Here is a 23,995-nt window from a genome sequence, read left to right as displayed (position 1 = left end):
AGAGCCCAGGCTTGGAGTTAGATGGAGCACTATTTAAATACTGATCTACTGGTAACTAACTTCAATTTTTCTCACCTGCAAAGCCAAAATAATCCCACCAGCTTCACAGGTATGTGAGCATTAAATAAGTTTCTATATGAGCTGTTTCATATACTAGTGTTTTCCAGGGAATTCTTAACAAATAGTAATTATTGTTATTATTATTATCCTCATGTGAACCAATCTTGCAATTGTTTTTGTCTGGACACAGAGAAAGAAATGGACAAGACTTTAAAATTATGTTACTTCTCTAACAGACCGATGTAATCGCCTTCCACATGGCACTGCAGAGTCCCAAGACCATGGTCCTCCTGGATAGGATAACTAAGGAAAAGGCAAACGGAGGTAAGAATGACCAGACAACTCACCACCAGAAGATCTGACTCTTTAACCAGGAAAGTAGAAAGCAAAAGGAAAAACAAATTTGCCAGAGAAAATGGTAGGTACTGAAGGTATAATGAGTTCATTAGGGCAAATGCTTAGGGTATTACTAACTAGTGTATATATAGGGTAATACTAGTTAGTAATACCCTAAGCATTTGCCCTAGTACTAACTAGTATTACCCTAAGCATTTGGTCCTTTCTTTTCAAATGTGTCATATGACAAGTATAACAAAACCTTTATTTTTAAAAAATCTGTTATCAAGTATGAACCCCATAAAGGACAATTCTGACCAAACAAAATGCAGACACAAGGAAGACTACACACAAGTGTAGAATTTGGCTCTACTATACACCAGTCTGAAAAAGTGAAACCATAGAGTGTCATTCTTGTAATGGCCTCAAAGGAAGGGCAATCCACCCTGTCCAGAGTGAAGTAAAAATACAGTAAAACGTTGGGTATTTAAACTGGAGAGTGTAGAAACTTATTCCTAAATTTTTAAGTTATTTCTACCTTTGGCTAGTCACTGAAGTATAGTGGTTAAGATCATGAACTCTGGGGGCTGATTAGTTAGACAAGGTTCAAATCCCAGGTCTGCCACTTGCTCTCTGTGAGACCTTGTGCAAGTTACTTAACTCCTCTGTTTCTCAAATTCCTCATCTATAATGTGAGACTAGTAATCATACATATTCCCAAGATTATTGGGTGACTTCAATGTAAAGCATTCAAGCAGAACTTGGCCTATAGTAAGCCCCTAACAAGTATTAGCTACGTGTTTTCAAGGAAGGTTTTTGGCATCCACTTCAATATGCACTTTGAATCAATCCCTGTGTCTTTTTCAGTAGTCTAAAGATAAGGCAGTAAATAGCTATGTGTGATTTATATTTTTAAAAAACAGATATGTGGTGAGTGGATAGAGAAAGATAGAGAGAGTGTGTGTGTTGTATCCATGTGGAAGAACTTACAAGCATATGCATTGGCAAGATAAATAAGACACTCACCAGCTTCCCGTCTGCCTATTTACAAGAGAGCAAGGAGTAACCCATTTGTCTCCTTGAGCTTCCAAGATCACTGGGCTGGATTTTTAAAAAAAGAAAAAAAGGAAAACAAAAGACAAGGGATAATTGTGCAATGCTCCCAATAAACATTCCTCAAAAAACTCAGAGGAAACATGGCTATGAACATTCTCCTCTGGATTTTTCTGCACTTATTGCGGGTGGCTGAAGGCGGATGTCAAGTCAAATTCTCAGCAGAGAGTAGGGGTGCACTCATGGCTCATGCTTTCACACTAAACAGAAAATATTTCTCCCTTCCCAAAAAACCTTCATCATCTCCACACTGGCTATATCATCTCCACACTGGCTATATTGGTTCTACACAGAGATAATATTGCATTTATGCCTTTATTCCCCCTTTCAAAGACTGTATCCCAGACAAAGGCTGGGATGGGACCAACTAGCAAATGTGGCACATTCCCAAGGATGTAGTAGGAGTTTCTAACCCCCACAACAAGAGTAGTTTTCCAGTAAGGTAGGTTGACCATTGCTTAATGCCAGAAATGTAAATCCTGAGAGTAATCACATCATGTTCTCTTCAACTAGGGCAAAATCAGACAAATGGAATAGAACAGAAGAGGATGCCCCCAACCCATCCCGAGTGAAGGATAAATTAGACACCATGTATAGAATCTATGCAGCTGAGCACATAGTAAGATTATTTTCCTTCTACCTTATAAATCCTCAGTACAGTTGCTTCATTTGTTGAATGATTACAGTTGCTTAGCGCTTCCTACAGCCTCTACAATTTCAACACTTTTTGTCTTGTTCTCCTCTCTCTTTAGTGCGGATGATTTAATAGCAACACTTTCCACCACATCTCCAGTGAAGACAGTCATGTTGACATCCTAATCATTCCCAGAAAACATTAAAAGCTCTATGGCTTTTAGTACCTGTGTCCATGTTTTCCTCTGATCCCACTAATACAATTTTTAAAGCACAAATGGATAACAACCAAATAAGAAAGTTATAATGGGCTTTTGGGTTTACACATCATTTTATAAAGAATCTATTTCAGCCTCAGAAACAAAGGAAGGAAGGGTGAGAATTCAAAAAGAAAATCCACAGATGCAATTACAGTTCATTTCACACTGAGCCCAGAGTGACTAGTTGTCAGAAAATAAATGGACCAACTTAATCGACCAGTTGCAATTACATTAACAAAGTTTGCTGAAGCCCAGCTCATGAGGTACCATAAACTGCAAAGAGAGGAAAATAGCAATTCTGTGCCAACTGCTTACAATTTATTGCCATCAGGGAAGCTGGTCCCAGGAAGCCGTGCAGCATGTATGTAACTAGTTAAACACAAAAACAAACACACGCTTACCTATCAATGTACTCAGCATCAAAATCAAAAGTTTCCAATCTTCCGGTCATAATCCAGCCATATACATGTATTAGTTTTCCTGTTTGAAGAAGCAATTTTTTTTTAATTTAATGGACTCAGATCAAACTCAATGTATAATTTAAAAAAATGTTTCTTTTTGGTTACATATACTCAATATGGCAAAGCAGGTCATGACCCAGAAAATTAATGCTTTTAATAAATTGTACAACAGTAAGGTCAAGGGTATGATTTAGTGATAAATATTATACAATATAAAAGCTAAAATAAGCTATTGTTTCCATCACAGACTTAATCATCTATGCATGGAGCACAGAAGGAATAATGGGTCTTCTTCACAGTCTCAGAAAGTGTGAACGTTTCCGAAAGAAGGGGCTCGTCTCCACACACTGCCCTGTTCCATTCTTTTGGCTCTGTGGAGACCATCCATCCAACATGAGATTTAAGAACAATGTGCCTTGGGTGCTCCAGGCTTCATGAGACTTTCCTCTGGACACTTGCTAAAATGAACATGTGATATGAAGAGGCTTATATCACACAATCTGATGGGTCTTCAGGGATCCCAAGTATATGCCTTCCAAATAATTAGAATATTTAACCGTGTCTACTTCAACTATCACAGGCAATGTTTAGAGGTGACAGAATGTTGGTTAGTGAGATAAACCTCAAGGAATAGAAGAGAAAAGGGTACTGAGAGACTAATTAGGTCATGAAATCCAGAAAACTGAGCCTCTTTATAGACATTGAAGGCCACCAAAGAATGCGACCAAAAAGATGTTCCCTTCATACTGCACTTGTGTGTTATTAATAAGAAGTGACTTTCATCTGCAGTCATTGAATGACTCTCACTAAAATAATAGAAACCTTTTGGAAGGTATTACAGCCACCATTTTGTAGGTGCATGGGTAGAATGACCTAATGACAGGCAAAGGTCACAGAGTTGGCAGAAATCCAGAGTCTCAAGTTTCCTGTTACTGCTAAAAAAAATTCTGGCAGAATAATTCTAATTTTAATAGGGCTAAATGATCGATTCCCTAGCGTTGGTGAGTATGACTTCTAGCTTTGACAGGCACAGTTTTAAAACTAACAAAAGGGGCCGGGCGCGGTGGCTCACGCCTGTAATCCCAGCACTTTGGGAGGCCGAGGCGGGCGGATCACAAGGTCAGGAGATCGAAACCACAGTGAAACCCCGTCTCTACTAAAAATACAAAAAAAAAAAAATTAGCCGGGCGCGGTGGCGGGCGCCTGTAGTCCCAGCTACTCAGGAGGCTGAGGCAGGAGAATGGCGTGAACCCGGGAGGCGGAGCTTGTGGTGAGCTGAGATCCGGCCACTGCACTCCAGCCCGGGTGACAGAGCGAGACTCTCTCTCAAAAAAAAAAAAAAACTAACTAACAAAAGGTTGTAGAAATTAGGAATTTCTGTGGGTTTTTGTTTTGTTTCTAAACAAAGATGGCCAACAGAGGCTGACAAATGGCCACACCAGAGCACGGTGCTGGGGGATTCCATGTCGTAGTGAACGACTGCTAACCGCGTATACAAACCCAACTGCTCAGAAAGCATCACCCCTCTTGTCCCTACCAGCTCCCCCATCTCCCTGGCTGCTACACTGGGCAGTCTTCTCAAATGAAATGAGAGTATTCATCTGGAAAGTGATTATAAAGATGCAGTTGTATGGATCCTGCCCAGACCACTCCAACCCAGCCAGCCACCAATCCTTTCCCCAGAAGGTGGAAGAGACACGGAGCAGAACTCCAGCTTAGTGAGAGAAACGGGCTTGGCAGATCTGGGTACCAGCTGACATTCCATTTCACACCTCTAACGGCCGGCTGCTTCCTCATCCCTCATCCTAACAAGACTTCTGCTATCTAAACAGGAGTTTCTAACACCAGAGCAGCAGGGACCCAAATGACTGCACGTGATTTTCACAGACCACATCCCTCTTTCATAAAATATCAGGTCCTGATTATTCAAACAAATGAAAAGGAACAGATCTGTGAAAAACCCACATGAGTAAGAGCATGCCAAATTCACATTCTCTGAAATATAATTTAAATTCACTCATACATAATCTGTGTCTATACACACAAACATAGAATATATAAAACGTTTTTCAATAACTTAGATCTTCATTCTGACATGCTTGAGCAGTTAAGCCAATCAAAACAACAAGATCCATCTATGCATTTAGACACAACTATAATAAAAATTCAGCAACTTTTTAGCACACTCATACCATTTTGGAAAGCCTAACAAGTGGAAAACCTAAAATAAAGGCAGGAATTTGGCAGGAATCAGACAGCAAATTATGTATAATCCTAGTTGTGTTTACTACTTAGTTTTAAGGCAGATTTAGCAATCCCTGAATCTACTTCTCAGTTGCAATCCCTTCTTTTATGTAAATCCCCCAGCTTTATATAATCTTCTTTTCTATCCTCCTGGCTTTTATATATCTGTGTGCGCTCTAACTTTATAAACAAAACCCCCAGATGAAGACTAAAGTTAACGACAAAATGGTGGATATATGGGCCACTCTGGATTCTGGCTGTCTGGTTCAAATCTCAGCTGTGGTATTTATTATTTGTATGACTTTTGGCAAATTCCTTAACCTTTTGCTACCTCATTTCTTCATCTGCAAAACGGGAATAAAAATAGCTCTTCTGTTATCAGGTTTTTGTGAGGATCTAGTGAGACATCTGAAGAGCTTAGACTGGATCCTGGCACACAGTTTAATAAAGGTTTATTATTATGTGAATGATTATAAAGTTAAAAGCAAGGATGACTCCTCTTTCCTCCAGTCTCCAACATCAACTCGTTTGATTTTGCTGTCCTCTTTTTCTTTTCATGTTTGCATTCCTTTTGTTATCAGTGAAGTAACAGAGCAAAAGTGCCCAGAAGTAAAACCAAAGCACGTTAAAAATGAACCAGAGGTTGACTCTTATTTTCAAAACAGCATCAAAGAAGAAGCTAAATTTTCCCACTCATAAAAACCACTCACCTAGGTTTGCAACAAGCTTTGGCAAAGAGATTCACAATTATTCCCATTTTAATAGAAGATTTCTTACCTGGAACTCCACTTGGCGGATAAACTTTGTGAACGATGGGTGTCTGCGCCTTGGAAAACTGTTTAGAAAATAGTACCACAAGTGAGCATGTCATTAAAACATTCACAAACACAGAAGGCACAAGCCATTCCTCAGACAGCATTACTTGAAGGTAATAAATTGTTACATTTCCTTGTGTCACCCTCACATCTTTCTAGTTCTTTTTATCCTTGTAATATTTCTATGAAACAGAAATGATGGATATTATCATATTTCTCCTACAGAAGAAGTAGAGGTAATTTGATTAAGGTCACATAGCCCTCTATTCTGTACCATATTGTCCAAACCTTGATAAGCCTATTTCCACCTGCCCACCTTCCACACCCAAGAACACATTTTACTAGAAAGAAAGGTAGACAGGTCTTTGTGCAGAACGTCAGTCTTTTAATTCCATTGTTGTAATTTGATGTTTTGAGGCCTTGAAGATTTTGATTTTTCTAGAAAAGAATGCACTTATTTAATTGGATCAAAACTTAAATCATTAACAGCCAGCACCTTGGTAGGTATCGGTAAGCTACAAAAAATGAGAAGCTGGATAGGTACACAACTGAGGCGCTTACTGGAGAAGTGGAAGGTACCTGCTGTGAGGAAAATGACTCAAAAGATTCAAGGAATAGGAAGCAACATTCTTCTTCAAGAAGGAGGAAAGCAGCATCAATGGGAGCAGTGGGATCCTGAGAAAGCCTGGCAGTGGCACTCCAAATCATCTTACAATGCCCTCTGTCCCCAAAGCACACCCTCTGCTGACCACAAGCTCCATAAAGGCAGGGACAATGCCCGACTGAGTCGCTGCTGTGTCTCTGTGCATAGACTAGAATGTAGACGACATTCGAATTTTTGTGAATGGATAGAGTTGCCCAATTTGGGATGACTGATATACTGCCTGGAAGGAGAGGTGAGAACGAAACAATCTCAGGAACTCCATCTCACCTGTAGGCATCTGGGTTAATCTAAGGTTAGTGAACTACTCCATCAGGAAATCACACCAGGGCCAATATGATGGACTAGCCAGACCAAGGCTTGACCTGTGAGCCAATGACTTAGCTAGGAAGAGACCTAGTCTCCTCCTCCCTCCCCCTCCCCCAACCCCTTCTAGATGCCTAGACTACCACCATTCCATACAACCTACAGTGCTTCCCATTTGCAAAACAAATTACAGCAGCAAATTGTTTTCTTTGGTCTTCTTCCAGAACCTCAGGAGTCCCAGAGAGAATATCACCAAAGAATAACTCAGTTGTTAATCAACAGCCCTAATCAGACATTGAGAATCAACAGACATTTCAACAAAGCTGATGGTGGCTTGCCAGGCATAGGTTTTAAGTATTGATCCATATGCTGTACAGTCTGCCATGAAGGCTAGTTTCCTCACTTTCTAAAGGAAAGGGTTAGAAAATAGTTCACAGAAAATATGTGCTGTCAGGGGGTCAGAATAACAATGTTGTTACTTCACAGCTTGGGAACTGGCTCTGATCCCACCAAAAGATAAAGATTAATACAGTTACACACACACCTGCCAAACATTCAGTCCCCACCCCAGCCTCCCAGCCAACCACTGCCCCTAGGCCTTCATACCAACATTATTTCAACTGGACTATATCATAGGAGCCTAGTGAAGTACAGTAGTGGTTATTGACCTATCTCACCGATGTTTAGAAGCTGAGGCAGCTGGAACAACTGAGTCCAAACCAAATAAGGAAGCATATCTCTCTATTTCAACCTGAAATCTAAGAACCAGCACTCAGTCTGTAATCCTTCTACCAGACTTCCATGGGAAACAGAGCAACCCCTTTATTACTCCCTCCCAGCACCTGAGATTGTGGTGAGGCAGCCTTGGGGTTAAACCTCAAACAGGGCTTCACTTGTGATTTTCTCTGAGCTGACACAACGTAACATGGTACATTTCTAAGAGAAACAGGCCCCTGGTCACCCACCGGGCTAGAGACATGACGAAGTGAAAAATTAATGAGCTTCCAAATCAAGCTTCCCGCATGCTGATCCTCGGGACCCAGTGTGGTCAGTAGAAGCAAGAGAGGGGAGAGGAAATGCAGCAGATTAGGATGAGAAAGCTGCAGCCACCAGCTGTGTGATCAACCTTCTGTGAGTTATTCAAACTTGTCAGCTCCCACAGCAGGCCCTTTGCAGTGAACTGGCAAGATGGGATTAATTTTTAATACTCATGGTTCCCCAGTCCCAGTCCCAAAACAAAGAGACATGCCGTGTTTTATTTAGCTTGGAATGCCTCTCATTAACTGCATCCCCTGGTGATTTTTCATCAACTTGCCAAGATAGTTGAACCACTGACGGACTTGTTTTCTTTCATGTGCAATTTTAGGAAGTGTTTCTCTTATTTCCCCCTCTCGCTCCTAACCAATCTTTTAATAAGCAGGAAAACTACCATCTGGGGTGAAAAGGATCATGGTGATTAAGAAGCATGCTTGGACTTCTCTCTTCTGTTATGTTCCCTGAGACAGGATAGAGGTGGTGGTGCAGCTCTTAGTAAGAAAGAATGATATAATGTTTTTTCTTTCTGCTGCATATGTGCAAAAGCAAAATTCCAGAAAACAAGATTCTCTTGGATTAAGAAACAAGTTACTAAATGTGAAGCAACAGCAAATTTCAAATTTCAAAAACAAATAGCCTATATGGAACACGGATCATAGGAGAGACGAATTTACAAGGTGAAGCCTTATTCTGAAGGAGCATTCTTTAGTGACTGCATTGTATGTTTTGAAACAGCTTTAAACAGAGGTACCCCATGTGAAGTGCAACCACAGCGACAGAAGTACTGCCGAATCTCTGCCTTTCATAAACTGTCTAGGACTTACCTTTTCAGAGATCATTTAAAACTAATCCGAAATGGACAATAGACTGAACCAAATATAAATGAACTCCCACTATAGGTATCAAGGCTGCAAAATAAGACAGGCATGGCTTCCTAAAGTCTCTCTCTCTCTCTACTTCCTTTTGATCTCCCCAGCATGAAGGAGAATTCAAACAGCAAATGCCCTTTTGGTTCAGTGTTGGAAAGACTTAACAGAAATATACCAGGAAGCAGGGAGAGAGGTAGAAATTGGGTCTCCTCACCAAGAAATGTGGGTCCTTGAGTGTCTTCACCATGCTGAGACTCAGCATGATCCGAGCTGTAAAATGAAACACTGATCCACAAAGGTAATCTTGGTGGCCCCTCTATGGGCTTGTGTTTAGATGAGAATTTAGAGTCAGATGCAGGTTCAAGTCTTGGTTCTGCCAGTTACTGCCTGATGACATGGGCAAATTATTTAACCTCCCTGAGCCTCAGATTGTTCTTTTGTAAAAACAAGACAGTGAATAGCTACCCCATAAAATTGTGAGCATTGAATTAGACAACGTACATAAAACATTTAGCTAAAGGCTGACATACAAGCGTTCAAAATTCATCTTTCATTAGTATGATCTAAGAAACTCTCTCATTACTATCCACCATTTTTTTTTAACACGGTCAAGCAGACACTGTGGCTCATTTACAATTTGCCTTTCAATAACACAAGCACACTCTCAGACTATGTAAACATACCTTCCTCCAACCTTAGAACCCACCTTGAAAGTACAGCTGTCTCGTGGTCCTGGACTTGGGCTGCTTACCAACTGTCCCCCGAAGTATGCTTCCAGGGAGTACAGACCCTCGTGTGCTTCAGACAGCAGAGATCTAAGGACAGAAAGTGGAAATCCTTATGACTCAAAAGCCATGAATTCCCAAAGCTAACAGCCCACTTGCCACTTCAAATTTCCTCCCTGCACTTGTAAAACAGAGCTAACCAAGGATTCTTATCAGCCACCTTTCACCTTAGATCCACTCATAATTATTAGATTTTAAGAACTGAGTCCTTCAGCAAAAAAAAGTTATGATTTTTTGTGTTGAAACTCCATGAATTGTTTTTAATATTTCATGTTTCTCAGAATCATAGGTTCATCGGACTTTAAGAATTAAAAGAGACTTTGATAATTCCCCATTTTCATGGTTTAAAAAATGTCAGAAAAACTAAGAGACTTATGTGTAGGAGCTTCAAAGGTTAAGGGCAAAGTGGGGCTTGAATCTAGGCTTTTTCTGGTAATTGTCCAAGCAGCCCATAAACACTTCATGTAGCCATCAAAACAGAGAGTCCTGGATCTTCTCTCCTCTACATAAATTTTGCAGTGGCTTCATTGCCACCTGATGCTGACATCCATATTGATTTTTGTAAGAGGAAGAATATGATGAATAAGAAAGAAGCTATATTTAAGACGTGTCTCCTCTCCAAACCTTTCCAACAAAATCTTTAGCATGACCTTAAATATTTAGATCTGAATTGTCCATTGTGTTAGCCACTAGTCTTATGTGCTTATTAAGCACTTGAAATGTGGGTAGTCCCAATTAAGATATGCCATGATTTTAACATCCACGCTAAATTTTGAAGACTTGGTATGCAAAAAGATATAAAGTATCTCATTATTAATTTGTATATATTACATATTGAAATAACATTTTAGATATGTTGACTTAAATAAAATACATTATTAAATTAATTTCACTTGTTTCTTTTGACTTTTTCAAGTGGCTAAATAGAAGATTTTAAATTACGTTTGTGTTCACATTATATTTTGATTGTGAAGTGCTGCCTTTGACGCTGCAATGGCTGTTTTAGAGAAAACAATTACTGTTTTTATGATAATGATGAGTAAGACAGTATTTTGTTGATGATAAACTGTACATTTTCACACTTAATTGAATCTGATATTTGTCTTCCAATCAATTAGTATATTTAATAGGGTCATATTTCTTTTCTTTAAAAAGATGACATAAAATCAATGGTGCATCCAAAAATCATTAGTATGTTGGGATAAAGGAGATAGGACATGTAAATCTCCAGAGCTTTGACTTATTTCATGGCAAGTCTTTGCAGAATGTCTATGCTCAAATGCACCATAAAACCTAAGGGAAATATATAACCCAGTTTTAAAACCAATAGTGGTGCTATAAAAAAGTTAAACTCAACAGACATTTATTGAACACCTTCTATTCTTAAGGTATTGCGCAATGCATCATGAGGACTACAATGGTGAGATTAAATACACTCCCCGCCCTCAAAGCACTTAATTCTGTAAGGATGAATCTGACAAGTGGGTAACTGACATATAAGTGTTATGAGAAACTCTGAGCTGAGGCACAGGGTCGCTAAGGCTACACATGCTGTGCCTTTGTGTAAATTACAAAAGAAAAAAAATCCCTTCAGGGGTGATGAATTGCACAAAAAAGTGTGGGTGCACACACATACAGCCTGTGGATGAATTACTACAAGTTGTTCCTTCTCCTTTCAGAAAAGAGAAAGATAACTTAGTTGAGTGTTCAGGGAAGAGGTGGCATATGTGGTATGATTGGTGATTTTGATAGCCAAACATGGAAGAGGGGGAGACTTCCTCAAAGAGAGAACAGAAAAGAAAAGGAAATAACGTGTTTTTTTTTTTCTCTTAACCAATCACCCCTTTTATGCACTTTATTTACTAAGACATGAGTAAATAAACATGAACATGAACTAGTCTAAATTTCACAGGGCAACAAGAAGTTGAGTAGGAAAATAGATTCCCAGGAGTCCTATAAAAATATTTTCTAAATAGAGGTAATGTCAAACTCAGCAAATACAGCCTAAAGCAAATTTCCTTTCTAACCAGTTTGGGGTTTATGTGCAATCATTGTAATTATGCCTATTCCAAAAGATGAGTATTTGTAATGGCAAAATGGCTCCATTTATTAAAATCTTAATAGCCATAGAACTCTGCAAAAAGAAAAAAAAAATGGAAACACAATCCAGTCCCTCCTTATGAATATCTCAAAGATCTTCCCCACACTGTCATCCTCCCTTAAGCTCTAGATCCCAGCTAGGGACCTTTTAGAAAGTATATTCACATGAAACTTTTTTTAACAACTATAGCTGGCAATTGAATCACAGCAATAGTTGCTCTAATATGTCACCAAAAGATACTGAGATAAGCAAAAATCCCTCATCCTGTCTGGTCTTCCTATTCCCAGACAGGTATACCTGGTCTGGCACATCACCACAGGCAAATCCAAGAAAACAGGAAAGACGTCACAGGGGATACTCGGTAGTGCGGGCGCCACCATGTTCATGTTCACCAGGTGTATCTCCAATTGAGAGCCATTGTTGGGGTAAAGAACACCTGACTCCAAACCTAATGCAAGGGAAAGAAATCTCAGGCTGAATAGGATTGTCATCGACACAGGATATTGTGAAACTGTGCTAAGCTCCTGGGGGCAATGTAAGACATTAAATTTGCCCAAGGATTAAATTAATACTCCTCATTTCCTCACAGCTGCTGTATAAAGGAGTTTTCTCATTTATGATTTTATGAAAGAGTTTTCTCTCTTCTGGTTCACCTAAATCCAGAAAAGAATTTTTCAGCCGTCAGATTTACTCTTTACTCTGCTGGGGATGGATATGCTAAGGAATGGTGTAGAAGCTCCCAAGTAGAGGACTGTCTTTAAGGAAGACAGCCAAGGTTCTTGGAGATGCATTGCTGAGCACTATGCTACACACTTCCACATCATCTCATGTAGAAATCCCAGAGTCCCATCCCACAGCCTGGAATGGGAAAGTGGACACAGATGTGTCATGGCACGCTGTGCTTTGCTTCCGTGACATTAGCAAGCCAGTATCTAGAAAGACAGAAGTTGGTCCGTCTGTTCAGCTCCCTTCAGGCCCACTTTGACACCTGTCCTTAGACAAGGAAGAAAACCAAAGACTCATATTCTTTAGGATTGTGGGTCAATACATAAGAAACATGCACTTGGTAAAACCCCAACCTACCATCAAAAATGACTGTGATCCACGTTCCCCCTGCAAGGCTACCTTCTTCGGGTTCGATATGTAAACTCAGGTGAGGTACTGTAAGTAAGTGAAAAAAAACATTGGTTTTGAAGGTCAGATTCAACCACTACCTTCCCCAATATTTTAAAGCAAAATTTAACCTGCATCAGAATCACTAGAAAGGTTTGATTAAGCACAGGTTGCTGCACCATATCCCCAGAGTTTCTGGTTCAGTAGGTTTGGGGCAGGCCCAAGAACTTACATTTCTAACCAGGTGCTGCTGGTGTGGGAAACACATCATCGGAAGCCCCATTTTAAGGAAAATTTTGACCAATTCTTCTCATCTTAGACATTCAAAAACCCTGCATTCATCAAGACAATTCTGAATTTCTACTTCCTTTGGAAAGAGCCTCAGGGACATATTTGGGTCCTAATGAAACCCATACTATCTCTCTGTGCTCTGTTTCCCACTCTTTAATCAGGTGGCTATATTTCCCTGTAAAGATCACCAGCCCCGGAGAGAAAAAAAGACTTCCATTAGGTTGGTGCAGAAGTAATTGCTGTTTTGCTTTCTTTTTAATGGCAAAACTGCAATTACTTTTGCACCAACCTAATAGAAGCTGTTCCTATTTCAATTCTTCTGCTTAATATACTGTCCTCTAGTTTCCCCTCATGATGAGAATGACTTCCCAAATGAATACAAAATTCCCTAGATTTTTGCCTTGCCTACTGAGAGAGGGGATAAAGCATGGATCATTGCTGGAATTTCCTTTTGTTTAAAAAAAAAAAAAGCAGTAAGGAATTTATATGCTAGGCTAGATTGGATTCTCCCGTAGAGATCACCAGCTAAGCATGGGCCTTAATCAATCCCTCCATCTTTGAAGATGTTCCTGGACATGCCTTGATGAAGGAAAGGCCAAGTTAAGGAAGCCAGCAAAACTCATTCAGCTGCTCAGTGAGGTAATAAACAAGGAAAGTGTTACCGACAGAACTATTTATAGTTTCTTTATCAGAAACTGTGTCTAGCCCAGGACTTCCATGTACAGTTATTCATGATGCACTTCACATCTGAGGGTGGTGGGGAACCATGGCACATTAGCACAGCCATTTATGGCAGCCCCAACCAGACTAGACCTTCCTCCAAAGATGATTAGATACCTCTATCTAAAGAAGCCCAAAACCAAATGCCATAAAAAATACAGAGGATAACCCCCATTCACAGAGAAAATTGAACAGATGATTTAAGATAACACAAGCAGTCTAATTATTATGACAAGTTATTCTCTTTGGGAAGGTCGGGCAGTAAAATCTAAAAAGAATTACATCACATAGCCCAAAAGGAATTATAAAAGAAAGGTTGTAAGTTATTGTTAAAAGCTCTGCATCATAACAGCAATCTTCACTGGCCATTAAAAACTGAAGTATACAGTCATAACATTTCAGTATATAACCTCAGCTGTTAAACAGAAAAAAAAAACAATTATTCAACAGATAATTTAAACCCAAAAGCAAATACTTTAACATCTCCTCTAAAACAGTATTTTTAATTCAATTTTTTGATTGGCAAGTTAAAAATGCATATATTTATGGTATACAACCAAAATAATACTTCAAGTTTCAATATTAGTTCTCAAGGTAACCTATTGTATTCTTATCTATAACTCCTTCAAAACACATTCTACTGACCTGCCAAAAGTAGTACTTCAATACTCATCAGAGAGATCAGCCACGCAGTCATCCTGTCCACTTAAATCAATACTCTTAAGATTGCTCAGACATTAAAAACATTTTCAGTTTTGATTGGAGCAGCATAGCTTTTGCGCCTTCTAAAAAATAAAAGACGTAAAAAAATTATCATTTTGTTTACATACTATTATTTTGCTATACTGAAACCTGGAAAATTAAGGAGATGAGGTAAACATGGCCTTAGTGTCTTCAAATGGACCCACCATCTTTCCAAGTTCAGGAGAAAAGGATCGTCTAAGAACCTTGCATAAAGTCATCCCCACTCTGCCCTCCTTGTGCCACCAGCTTATTGTATGCGTGTCCCACCAACTCATTTTAAGCTAGATAAATAATAATAACCTTTTTCATTAACTCATTATTCAACAGAAGCATGTTTTAAAAAGAAATCTAGAGGCCGGGCGCGGTGGCTCAAGCCTGTAATCCCAGCACTTTGGGAGGCCGAGACGGGCGGATCATAAGGTCAGGAGATCGAGACCATCCTGGCTAACCCAGTGAAACCCCGTCTCTACTAAAAAAATACAAAAAACTAGCCGGGAGAGGTGGCGGGCGCCTGTAGTCCCAGCTACTTGGGAGGCTGAGCCAGGAGAATGGCATAAACCCGGGAGGCGGAGCTTGCAGTGAGCTGAGATCCGGCCACTGCGCTCCAGCCTGGGCGACAGAGCGAGACTCCGTCTCAAAAATAAAAAAAAATAAAAAAATAAAAAAAAATTCTAGAAATTAAAATTCTAGTTCCTGGTGGGGTGGAGTCTGTTTTGCTTTGCCCTGTGCTGCCGTTCCAGCTTTCCCTCCTGCTGCTCTTCAGTTTGAACCCTGCACTGCAGCCACGCTGTTCTCACCGTCACACAGACAAGACTTCCACACATCAGCCTCTGCCTTGGCCCCTGCTGGTCCCTTCCTGGATTCCCTCAACTCTCTCCGTGGCCTCAGGAGATCCTAGCGCACCTTCGTGGGGCTGCTCAGGAGCCCCTCCTCCGCTGATTCTTTCCTCGGCTATTTCCACAGCCTTCCCAATGTGAAAGTGTGAAGGTCCCACACAGGGCTCAGTACATTGGAGTGGATGAATACATATTTAAATACCCTAAATCTGGGTTTACCTAATCTGAGATGAACAACTTGCACTCTCATGTGGGATGGCAGAGTCCTTGGAAGCCTGGCAGAAAACTCATGCCTTTGTACCCTGACGCCTGCTCTAGGCAGAGTGCTGAGCTGCTCTCCAGCACCCCGTGGCAGAGGGCATAGACAAAATCCTCTTAAAAATAGTGCCTCTGAAATTTTCTGAAAGTTTGAAAATTACAGAATTAAACAACCACATGTACTACTAAATACACGTTTTACATATATATTTAATTATGTTTATGTTTATTACATATACAAATATAAATATATTTAATATATACACACATACACACACACTTTGTGTGGGGGGGTGTGGGGGGAGGCAGGGTCTTATTCTGTCATTCAGACTGAAGTGGCATGATGTCAGTTCACTGTAACCTCCGCCTCCCGGATTCAAGAGATTCTTATGCCTCAGCCTCCCAAGTAGCTGGGATTAGTGGTGTGTGCCACCACACCCAGTTAATTTTTGTATTTTTTGTAGAGATGGGTTTTCACCATGATAGCCAGGTTGGTCTTGAACTCCTGGCCTCAAGTGATCTCCCTGCCTCAGCCTCCCAAAGTGCTGGGATTACAGGCGTGAGCCACCACACCTGGCCATTTAATTTATATTTTTAAGAAAATACCGAGATTAGCAGAGGTAGTTACATCATTTCTGAAAATATAAAAGCCACAAAACACTCCCCCCCAAAAAAATTTCTGCAAAAAGTTTACAATAAACCTACCTTACAGGCATGTTCTGATTGAGACAGCTCAAAATCTATAATCACATCTATTTAATACAACACTGCAAACATTTATTTTATGCCCACTACATGCTAAGCACTGTACTAAGAGCTGGGAAAACAAACAGATAGTCTGTGTACCTGCCTTCCCCACCACCAGTCATTACCAGATAAGGTAAGTGTGGAGGCTACTTGGATTTAAGAAAGGAATTCTAGTATTTTCAAGTGGATTCAGCAAGTGTTCCTTTTCATTGCAAAATTCCCAAACTTTTACATCTATTTGAAATAGAATTCAACTTATAAATATTCCATTTTCAGAATACATCTACTGCATAGGGAAAAGTACCCAAGTGTATTTGCTACTTAGTCCAAAAGCATGAGGTCTGACTTGCTTGTTACACAGACAAAATATACTCAGCGCAGGATAGTCTATTTTCAATCTGGCTACATGACTTTAACATTTCTTCTTAATGCCTACTCCCAAGCTTAGAACAATAGAAATGAACATTCTCACATTGGTTTTCTTAAAACCCTACATTCAAAACAGCATCTTTTTCATGTCAATTATAAATGCAGTTTTTTATTAGTCTATCCACTAATTCTTCCTAAAATAAACTCAAACTCTCTTTATTTCTCATAACTAAAATTTTTCAACCACAGAGGAGAGCTGTGTGCATTTATTTAGTCACGTTTTTGTTCTCCTCCTCTCTCCCTCCTCTCTCTGCTCTCACTCCCTCTTCCCTTCTTCCTCCCTTCCCTCTCAGCTGCTCCTTTGGGACATCGAGGTACAAAGCTGCAAGGCACTACTATAGATCTCCCATTTCTTCCTTTTGTTCACCAGAACGTTAACAAGAGATACAACACCTAGAAAACAGAGAGCAGAGACTTTTCTGGATCAAACAGTACCTCTTTTTTCTGTTTCTGTCTCCTTGTGACTCAAGGGAGAAATGATCCTTTCTTTCTAAGTGATCTTATTTCTCTCTGTCAAGAACCGATGGCCGTGTTATCTGGTTAGAGCTCAGCCTGAAGCAACCACGCAGGTAACTCGCTCACGTTAGACTATAACTCACCTAACTCGTTTGTGTCCCAGCCAAATGTGTACCAGAGTAAAAGTTCAGACCTGACCATGGGCAAGTTTAATGATTAACACAAGCCACTCAGGCTTTTTCCTCAGGGCTCGTTAGTAATGACCAAAGAAAAAAATGTCTTACATTTTTCTCCACTTACTGCCTGTACCCCAGATAAGAATTTTAAGTAAATTCCACCGAGTGAGACAAACAGGCATTCAACATTGAAAGAAATTGCCAGCAAATCAGTGACTGAACAGAGGGCCCAAGAGAAAGGACCACTAGAGGGCTGATCCCCATTAATGAACAATCTCTCACTCTTCATCCTGAAGAGTTACTCATAAATACCATGTTATGGGCTGTTATTCATATACCCACTGTAGGGGTATGGGTCTTAAGAAGTACAGAAGGGAAGTGACTTGGTCAAAGTCTTGCTGAGAAAGGGTTGATTGATTCTCTTCATTTTTCTACTCTTCATCCTCCCTCTTGACCTTGCTTTTTTAACCAAGAGGAAGTCCTTGACTTGTACTCATCACTTTCCAGTTGTACCCAGACCATGGGCCTCAGTCATTGGTTGAACCAGTGGGCTTAGGAAGGTCAACACCACCTTCTTACTTGGTACATGTCTGACTTCTCTGTTCCTGTCCCACTGCCCATTCTGATTCACATCCCCCGATTCCTGATCATGTTCGTCTATGTCTGGCGATACCTGACCAGAAGATGTCCTCATCTTCTGTCCTCACCCTTTCCTTTGAAGGAGAAATCATTTTGGTAAAATTTGATAGCCCTGAGTCTCCACCTTCAAGGACCAGCAGTGGACCTGGAGAAGCATCTCCAGCAAAACCAGATTAAACCCATGGAAAAACGACCACAACTCTGATGAGAGTAGTAAAACTATCCTCTAGAAAGTGTGGACATTTACATCAGCTCTGCTGTATATCACAGTTTGGCAATCCATGACAAGCCAAAAAAATTTTTGTAGCCCTGCAGACAGTGGTGTAGAGAGAGGGTGCTTGGCCAGACTCTGGCAGGTAGGGATCAGTCACCCCCACCCTACCACCTGCTGCCTGCTGAACCTCTCTCAGTTTCCGCTCTGGATCTCTCCCATGCAGGTCAACAAGCATCATGTGAACCACCTTTGTGTGCCTGGCATGTGGGTAATGGGAAGGAGGGGACAAACTAGTTTGGGGGTAATAGTCAAAGGAGATTTCAATATTATTAGTAACTTTTATTTTATAAAAATGATATTCATGAATCACTTAGATAATTCAAAGTTATATTTTTAAAGAATATGACACAGTTTCTGCCTTCAAACTGCTTACCATCTGGCAGAGGAGACAGGAATATAATCAGATTATTTTACTATATTGTAGAATCTCCTGATAAGTTTCCTAAGACTTATGTTTTATTTCTTGCTATTTCAGCAAGAGGTTTTCATAAATTAGCCCCACATCTATCCTTGGCTAAACAGCCTATAATAAATATTTATAAGTATTTTTGGCAGCCTAGCTATCAAGGCCTCATCCTAAAATCACCCCAATTTTCTTATGAGGAAATAGCCACCTCTCTACTGTGGACTAAAAGAATCCTAATAACACCCAGGACTTTGGTTTATGTGCTCTGTGTTCTAGGAATTTCATGGTGGACAATCAATCTCTACTGTAAAAGAAATAAAGGACAGTGAGTCTTTTCTTGCCTACAGAAGGGGATTGCTATACCTAAACTTATTGATAATTGAGTAGTTGGTGTAAATGAATAGGGTAGAAGCCCAAGGAGATTGGTTGAGGCAATGAAGAGAAATAGGGATGTCAGTATAAGGAATCAGGTTCGTCCTTTAATCTTATGGGTAATTATAATTTGTTGCAGTACAAGTTGAACTAATCATTGTTGAATGGAAATTAATCGATTACTAATTAGATGAATGGAGATTGGCAATAGTATGGTGGGAAATAAAATGATTAACACGAGGTAGACCTAGAATTGTCGGGGTAGTAAAAGAGATTTTTGTGCTCTGTGTTCTAGGAATTTCCTGGTGGGCAATCAAGCTCTACTGTAAAATAAATAAAGGACAATTAGTCATTTCTTGCCTCAAGGCCTAAAAGGAAATGTTGTAGAACTCTAGAGAAAGTGGCTATACCACATGAAGGTTTGGGGAGCCTCCAGCATTTGAGTCATTGAGCTCCATGGACTATAAGCCCCTTATACTCCAAAGCCTTTTTCACATAGAAATTCTAAAGCCTTGAGCTCAAGTCTCTGAAAATGCTCCTCAGGAGGCAGCCTGAGCACTGTTCCTCTGCTATTCCAAGGAGGGTAGCCATGCCCACCAAAGACATTGAAAATATTCTACAAGAAGTAATTCCTATGAGTGCTTATGAAATTCTCAGCACAAAAATTTTTACCCAGGCCTATGAGGCAAACTCAGGGAGGTCAAGATAGAGGGTCAATCTCTGACCCCTTTCTCTTGGATTCTAACGCTGCTCTGAATTCCTGGAAAACTGTAGGGGCCCATGAGAATGCACCCTGCAGATCTCCAATTACAAGCATAATTGATCAAGGGCCTCGTTTCTTTGTCGTAAAATTCACCACTGCATTTGGACCAAGTCCACCCACCCTTCTACAGGCTGCTCCCAGCCAAGGACTGAGTGTGGCAGGGATAGTAAGACAGGTCCATCCAGAGGAGACACAGGATTCCTCCAGCGGCAACTTTGCCTTAAAGCCTCCTTGATGACCTTGCTGAACTTTCCTAGAGTACGCGGTAACCTAGGATGCTTCCACCCCTCTCTCTTTCACTATGGTCAGACTGGCAGCTTGCCCAGTGTTCTCCAGTTCCAACCCCATCTTTTCTCACAGGCACCACCTTAATAAAATCCTTGCACATTTCATCCTGTTTTATCATGTGCTTCTCAGAGGACCCAGACTAACACAGGAAGCCTGTGGTAGGAGAACACAATTGATTGGGACTTTGGACTTTGCATTAGTGGCCCTAAGAATGGTGTCAATGGTGAAGATTCTTTAGAAGGGTTCACAGGATATGGATATGAAACAAAGGAAGCCAGAATAGAAGAGGAAGGACGAAACAAGCATCATCTAAGAAACTCTGAAATTAGCATACTGGATACCTTTCATTTAACCCTCCAGACCTATTCTCTACCCTTCTTCACCCTGCTGTGTGCCCTTGGAGGGTGACCTGTGTGGGCTGCACCAATGTGCTTCCTTACTCACTGGCATCTGGTTGGTTTCACAAATGGAGGCCACAACCAGGATCCCAGAGGAAGGGGCAGAGAGACAAGATGTGATAAGCGTATTTTCCTGCACTTCCATCCCTACTACATCTCAGCTTCTGACAGAGGGGATTTTTCATATAGCACCCTCGCTCTCATTCTCTCACTCTTTCTGCAGGTTCTGGCACCCCTCCTCTCTTTATTTCTTCAGGCCTAAGGGTGGTAACAGCTCCTAGTGTTCCTAGCTTGCATCACTGCACCATCCCTTCTTGCTCTTGCTAAACCTTGACCACACCTCTTAGAAACAATTTCTTTATTATTTATTACTTTTTCAGTGTACACATGCCATCTCTCTGGTCCTAGTGAGACCCTAACTAGAATAGATAAGCTCTAAGAGATAGCTAAGTTCATACATGGGCCAAGGTAGAGTTCAAAGTCATCAAAATGTGGTTGCAACTATAAATATGCCCCCATGTGTATGCATAGGCTGGCGATGCCAGCCAATACTGAAGTTATACACATCATTCCCAAAAAGGATGGTATGGTTCTTAAGGAAAAAAAAAATTCTTTGTATCCCTTCATATCTCAAAACATTTTACCCTGTCCCTTATGTAGAGCAGGTACACAGTAACATGGATAGGAACGTCTTAAGAACCCATTTGAGGAAAAACACTCTGGAGTGGGTGAAGGCAACAAAAGTCAAATGTAGGTTTTAAGTGGAAACTAAGAATGTTCAATGCATTTTTGCTCTTTTATCTTTCTCCTCATCAAACTTGTTTTGTTATGTTCTCTTCAACTTATAGGCATTTCTGACAGAAGGCAGGTGGGTCATCCAGAGAGCAGAACACTGGCGTGGCCCTTTAATCTAGGTGAGAGCTTCACTGGGCAGGCGGGGCGCTGAAGCAGCCTTTCCTATTCTTCTGCAGGCTCATCCCATGGAGCTATGGCCCAGCTACATCCTCATATTCTCTGCAGCATCAGAATCCTCCCCAGGAAATTCCCCTTTTACCTGTCTGGGATTGACCCAACTCTTCCTCCTTCATTTTTCTCAAATTTTCTCTGTCTCCTTTCTTGATGGAGACACAAAACTCAGGCAATTACATTCCCTGTGGTTTAATATCATATTTCTGATTAAATTGAGAACCTAAGATAATGAGCACATAGGCTCAAATTTGAAGGGAAAATATATCGGTTCCACCAGAAGCTCTAAGCTATGTGTAAAATATTTACTTTAGACAAGGTTTATTATTTAAATTTCTTTAGACAAGTTTTCTTTCCCACTGAGTAAACCTACTCAAAAGTAATTTATCATTATTGTCTCTGTCCTAAATCCTTTTTGCTTATTATCTTATTTTGAGAACAATGATTCCTCTTATCCAGAAGGCAAACAGTGGTGACCTCCATCCTGGAAAGTCCTGAAAACCTGATGAAAAGTCCTGAAAACCAACAAGGCCACTGGGCAGCACAGGTGCAAATAGCTTACAAAGCCTTAGTGGGTAGCATTGAAATACAGGTAGTTCCTCTCTGGGACAAGTAGAGCAACTGGCTACTCTTAACATGCCGTGGTCTGGAGGCATCAGTGCTATACACTGCAACCGTCCTGATGGCATCATTGGATTACAGCACTCAACATAAATAGTTCATAGTGGTGACATAAAATCATATGAAAACTACGAAATTAAGGCCAGGCACAGTGGCTCACACCTATAATCCCAGCACTTTGGGAGGCTGACGCGGGTGGATTGCTTGAGCTCAGGCATTCGAGACCAGCCTAGCCAACATGGCGAAATCCTGTATCTACTAAAAATACAAAAAATTAGCCAGGCATGGTGCTGTGCACGTATAATCCCAGCAATTCAGGAACTGAGGTGGGAGAATCACTTGAACCTGGGAGAAGGAGGCTGCAGTGAGCCAAGACTGCACCACTGCACTCCAGCCTGGGCAACAGAGTGAGACCCTGTCTCAAAAAATAATAATAAAATAAAATAAAAAGAAAGCTATGAAATCAAGTTCACATTTAACTATAAGGTGACAAGCTGTCCCAGTCTGCCTGAGCCTGGGAGCTTTCCCAAGACCCAGAACTCTTAGTGCTAAAAGAGGGAAAGTCTCAGATGGTTAATCACCCTGCATCTGAGAAAGCAGGGAAATAAGTTCAATACACTTTAGACAGATCTTATTCCAGAAAAATTAAACATTTTCTAAAACACTTGGCACTCAAACCCGGTAGGCTTTAGTTGCTCACAAAATTCATTGAAGTGGAGTAACTCAATTTCTGCCATGTCAGATAAAATAGATGTTGCAATATCCAATGTTTTCCAGACCACAGAAACATTTTCTTTGAATTCAGTGCCTCTGCGAGAGATGCGGGCAAAACAACATATGTTAGTTTCTGAATTGCAGTACAACTCCTTCTCCCAGGGTTCAGCAGAATTTAAAATAAATCATACCAGCAGGGAGCAGCAGCACGAAAGCAATTAATTTTTTTCTAGTTTGATACCGTCTTACTATCTGAGGTCCAGGAGCCCCACTGAGATTTCTGAAGTGCATCTCACACTTAGTTTTAAAATTATGAGTGACATTGAAGTCATACATTTCTGCAGCTCAGTGGAATGCTTGCTTTAGGAGCAGAATTTTATGATCCTGTCAAATTTTTGTATCTTAAAGAAAACTGTTTAAAAAATGGAAGAAACATTTGCCCCTTCTCTAGCAAATTGTTGCACAGCTGACAAAACAGCATCGAGTTCAATATCTGATATGAGGAACATATAAACAATGAAATCAAGTGAACTCCAAAAATCTAGAGGTAAGACTGCCTTCACACCTAAATGATGAAACAACAAGTAATGGATCAAATTGCTTAGTAAGACTTAAAGCTGTCCATACAGTGTAGAAAACCGTTCAAATAGACTATTTGTGAAGATGAGGAGTATAGGGGTTTTAATTAAACGGTCACAAATTATTTGCCAATTATCTCATTGAAAGGTGGGATCTGTATCTCCCTCCTCCTGAAACTGGATGGACTTGCGACCCACTGAAAGCCATTAGAGGCCAGGTGCAGAGGCTCACATCTGTAATCCCAGCACTTTGGGAGGCCAAGGCAGCCAGATTGCTTGAGCCAGGAGTTTGAAACCAGCCTGGGCAACATAATGAAACCCCTTCTCTACCAAAAATACAATTAGCTGCACTTGGTGGTGCACATCTGTAGTCCCAGCTACTTGGGAGGCTGAGGAGGGAGGATCCCATGAGCCTGGGAGGTGGAGGTTGCAGTGAGCTAAGATTGCGCCATTGCACTCCAGCCTGGGCAGCAGAGTGAGACCATGCCTTAAAATATATATATATAAATATTTATTATATTATATAT

At 40.6% G+C, this 23,995-nt stretch overlaps 1 protein-coding gene and 1 long non-coding RNA gene across 2 annotated transcripts in view; one reads left to right on the top strand and one right to left on the bottom strand.

Moving 5' to 3' along the window:
- The window catches only part of PKHD1 (PKHD1 ciliary IPT domain containing fibrocystin/polyductin), a 484,394-nt gene extending 466,984 nt beyond the window's left edge, over positions 1–17,410 (bottom strand). The window contains 9 exon segments of the mRNA XM_017849608.1: positions 299–363; positions 1,423–1,497; positions 2,804–2,882; positions 5,885–5,942; positions 9,500–9,608; positions 11,977–12,127; positions 12,763–12,840; positions 14,449–14,588; positions 17,253–17,410. Coding sequence (XP_017705097.1) covers positions 299–363; positions 1,423–1,497; positions 2,804–2,882; positions 5,885–5,942; positions 9,500–9,608; positions 11,977–12,127; positions 12,763–12,840; positions 14,449–14,500 — 667 coding nt within the window. The 5' untranslated portion in view covers positions 14,501–14,588; positions 17,253–17,410.
- Positions 295–2,340, top strand: LOC108513756 (uncharacterized). The gene is made up of 3 exons (XR_001881014.1): positions 295–384; positions 2,023–2,128; positions 2,262–2,340. It is a non-coding gene; the product is annotated as an uncharacterized LOC108513756 (long non-coding RNA).
- Positions 17,411–23,995: the final 6,585 nt, after the last annotated feature.

The sequence above is a fragment of the Rhinopithecus bieti genome, unplaced genomic scaffold (assembly GCF_001698545.2).
Source record: "Rhinopithecus bieti isolate Rb0 unplaced genomic scaffold, ASM169854v2 scaffold_31531, whole genome shotgun sequence".
Taxonomy (NCBI): domain Eukaryota; kingdom Metazoa; phylum Chordata; class Mammalia; order Primates; family Cercopithecidae; genus Rhinopithecus; species Rhinopithecus bieti.
This window is presented reverse-complemented; position numbering and strand designations above follow the sequence as displayed.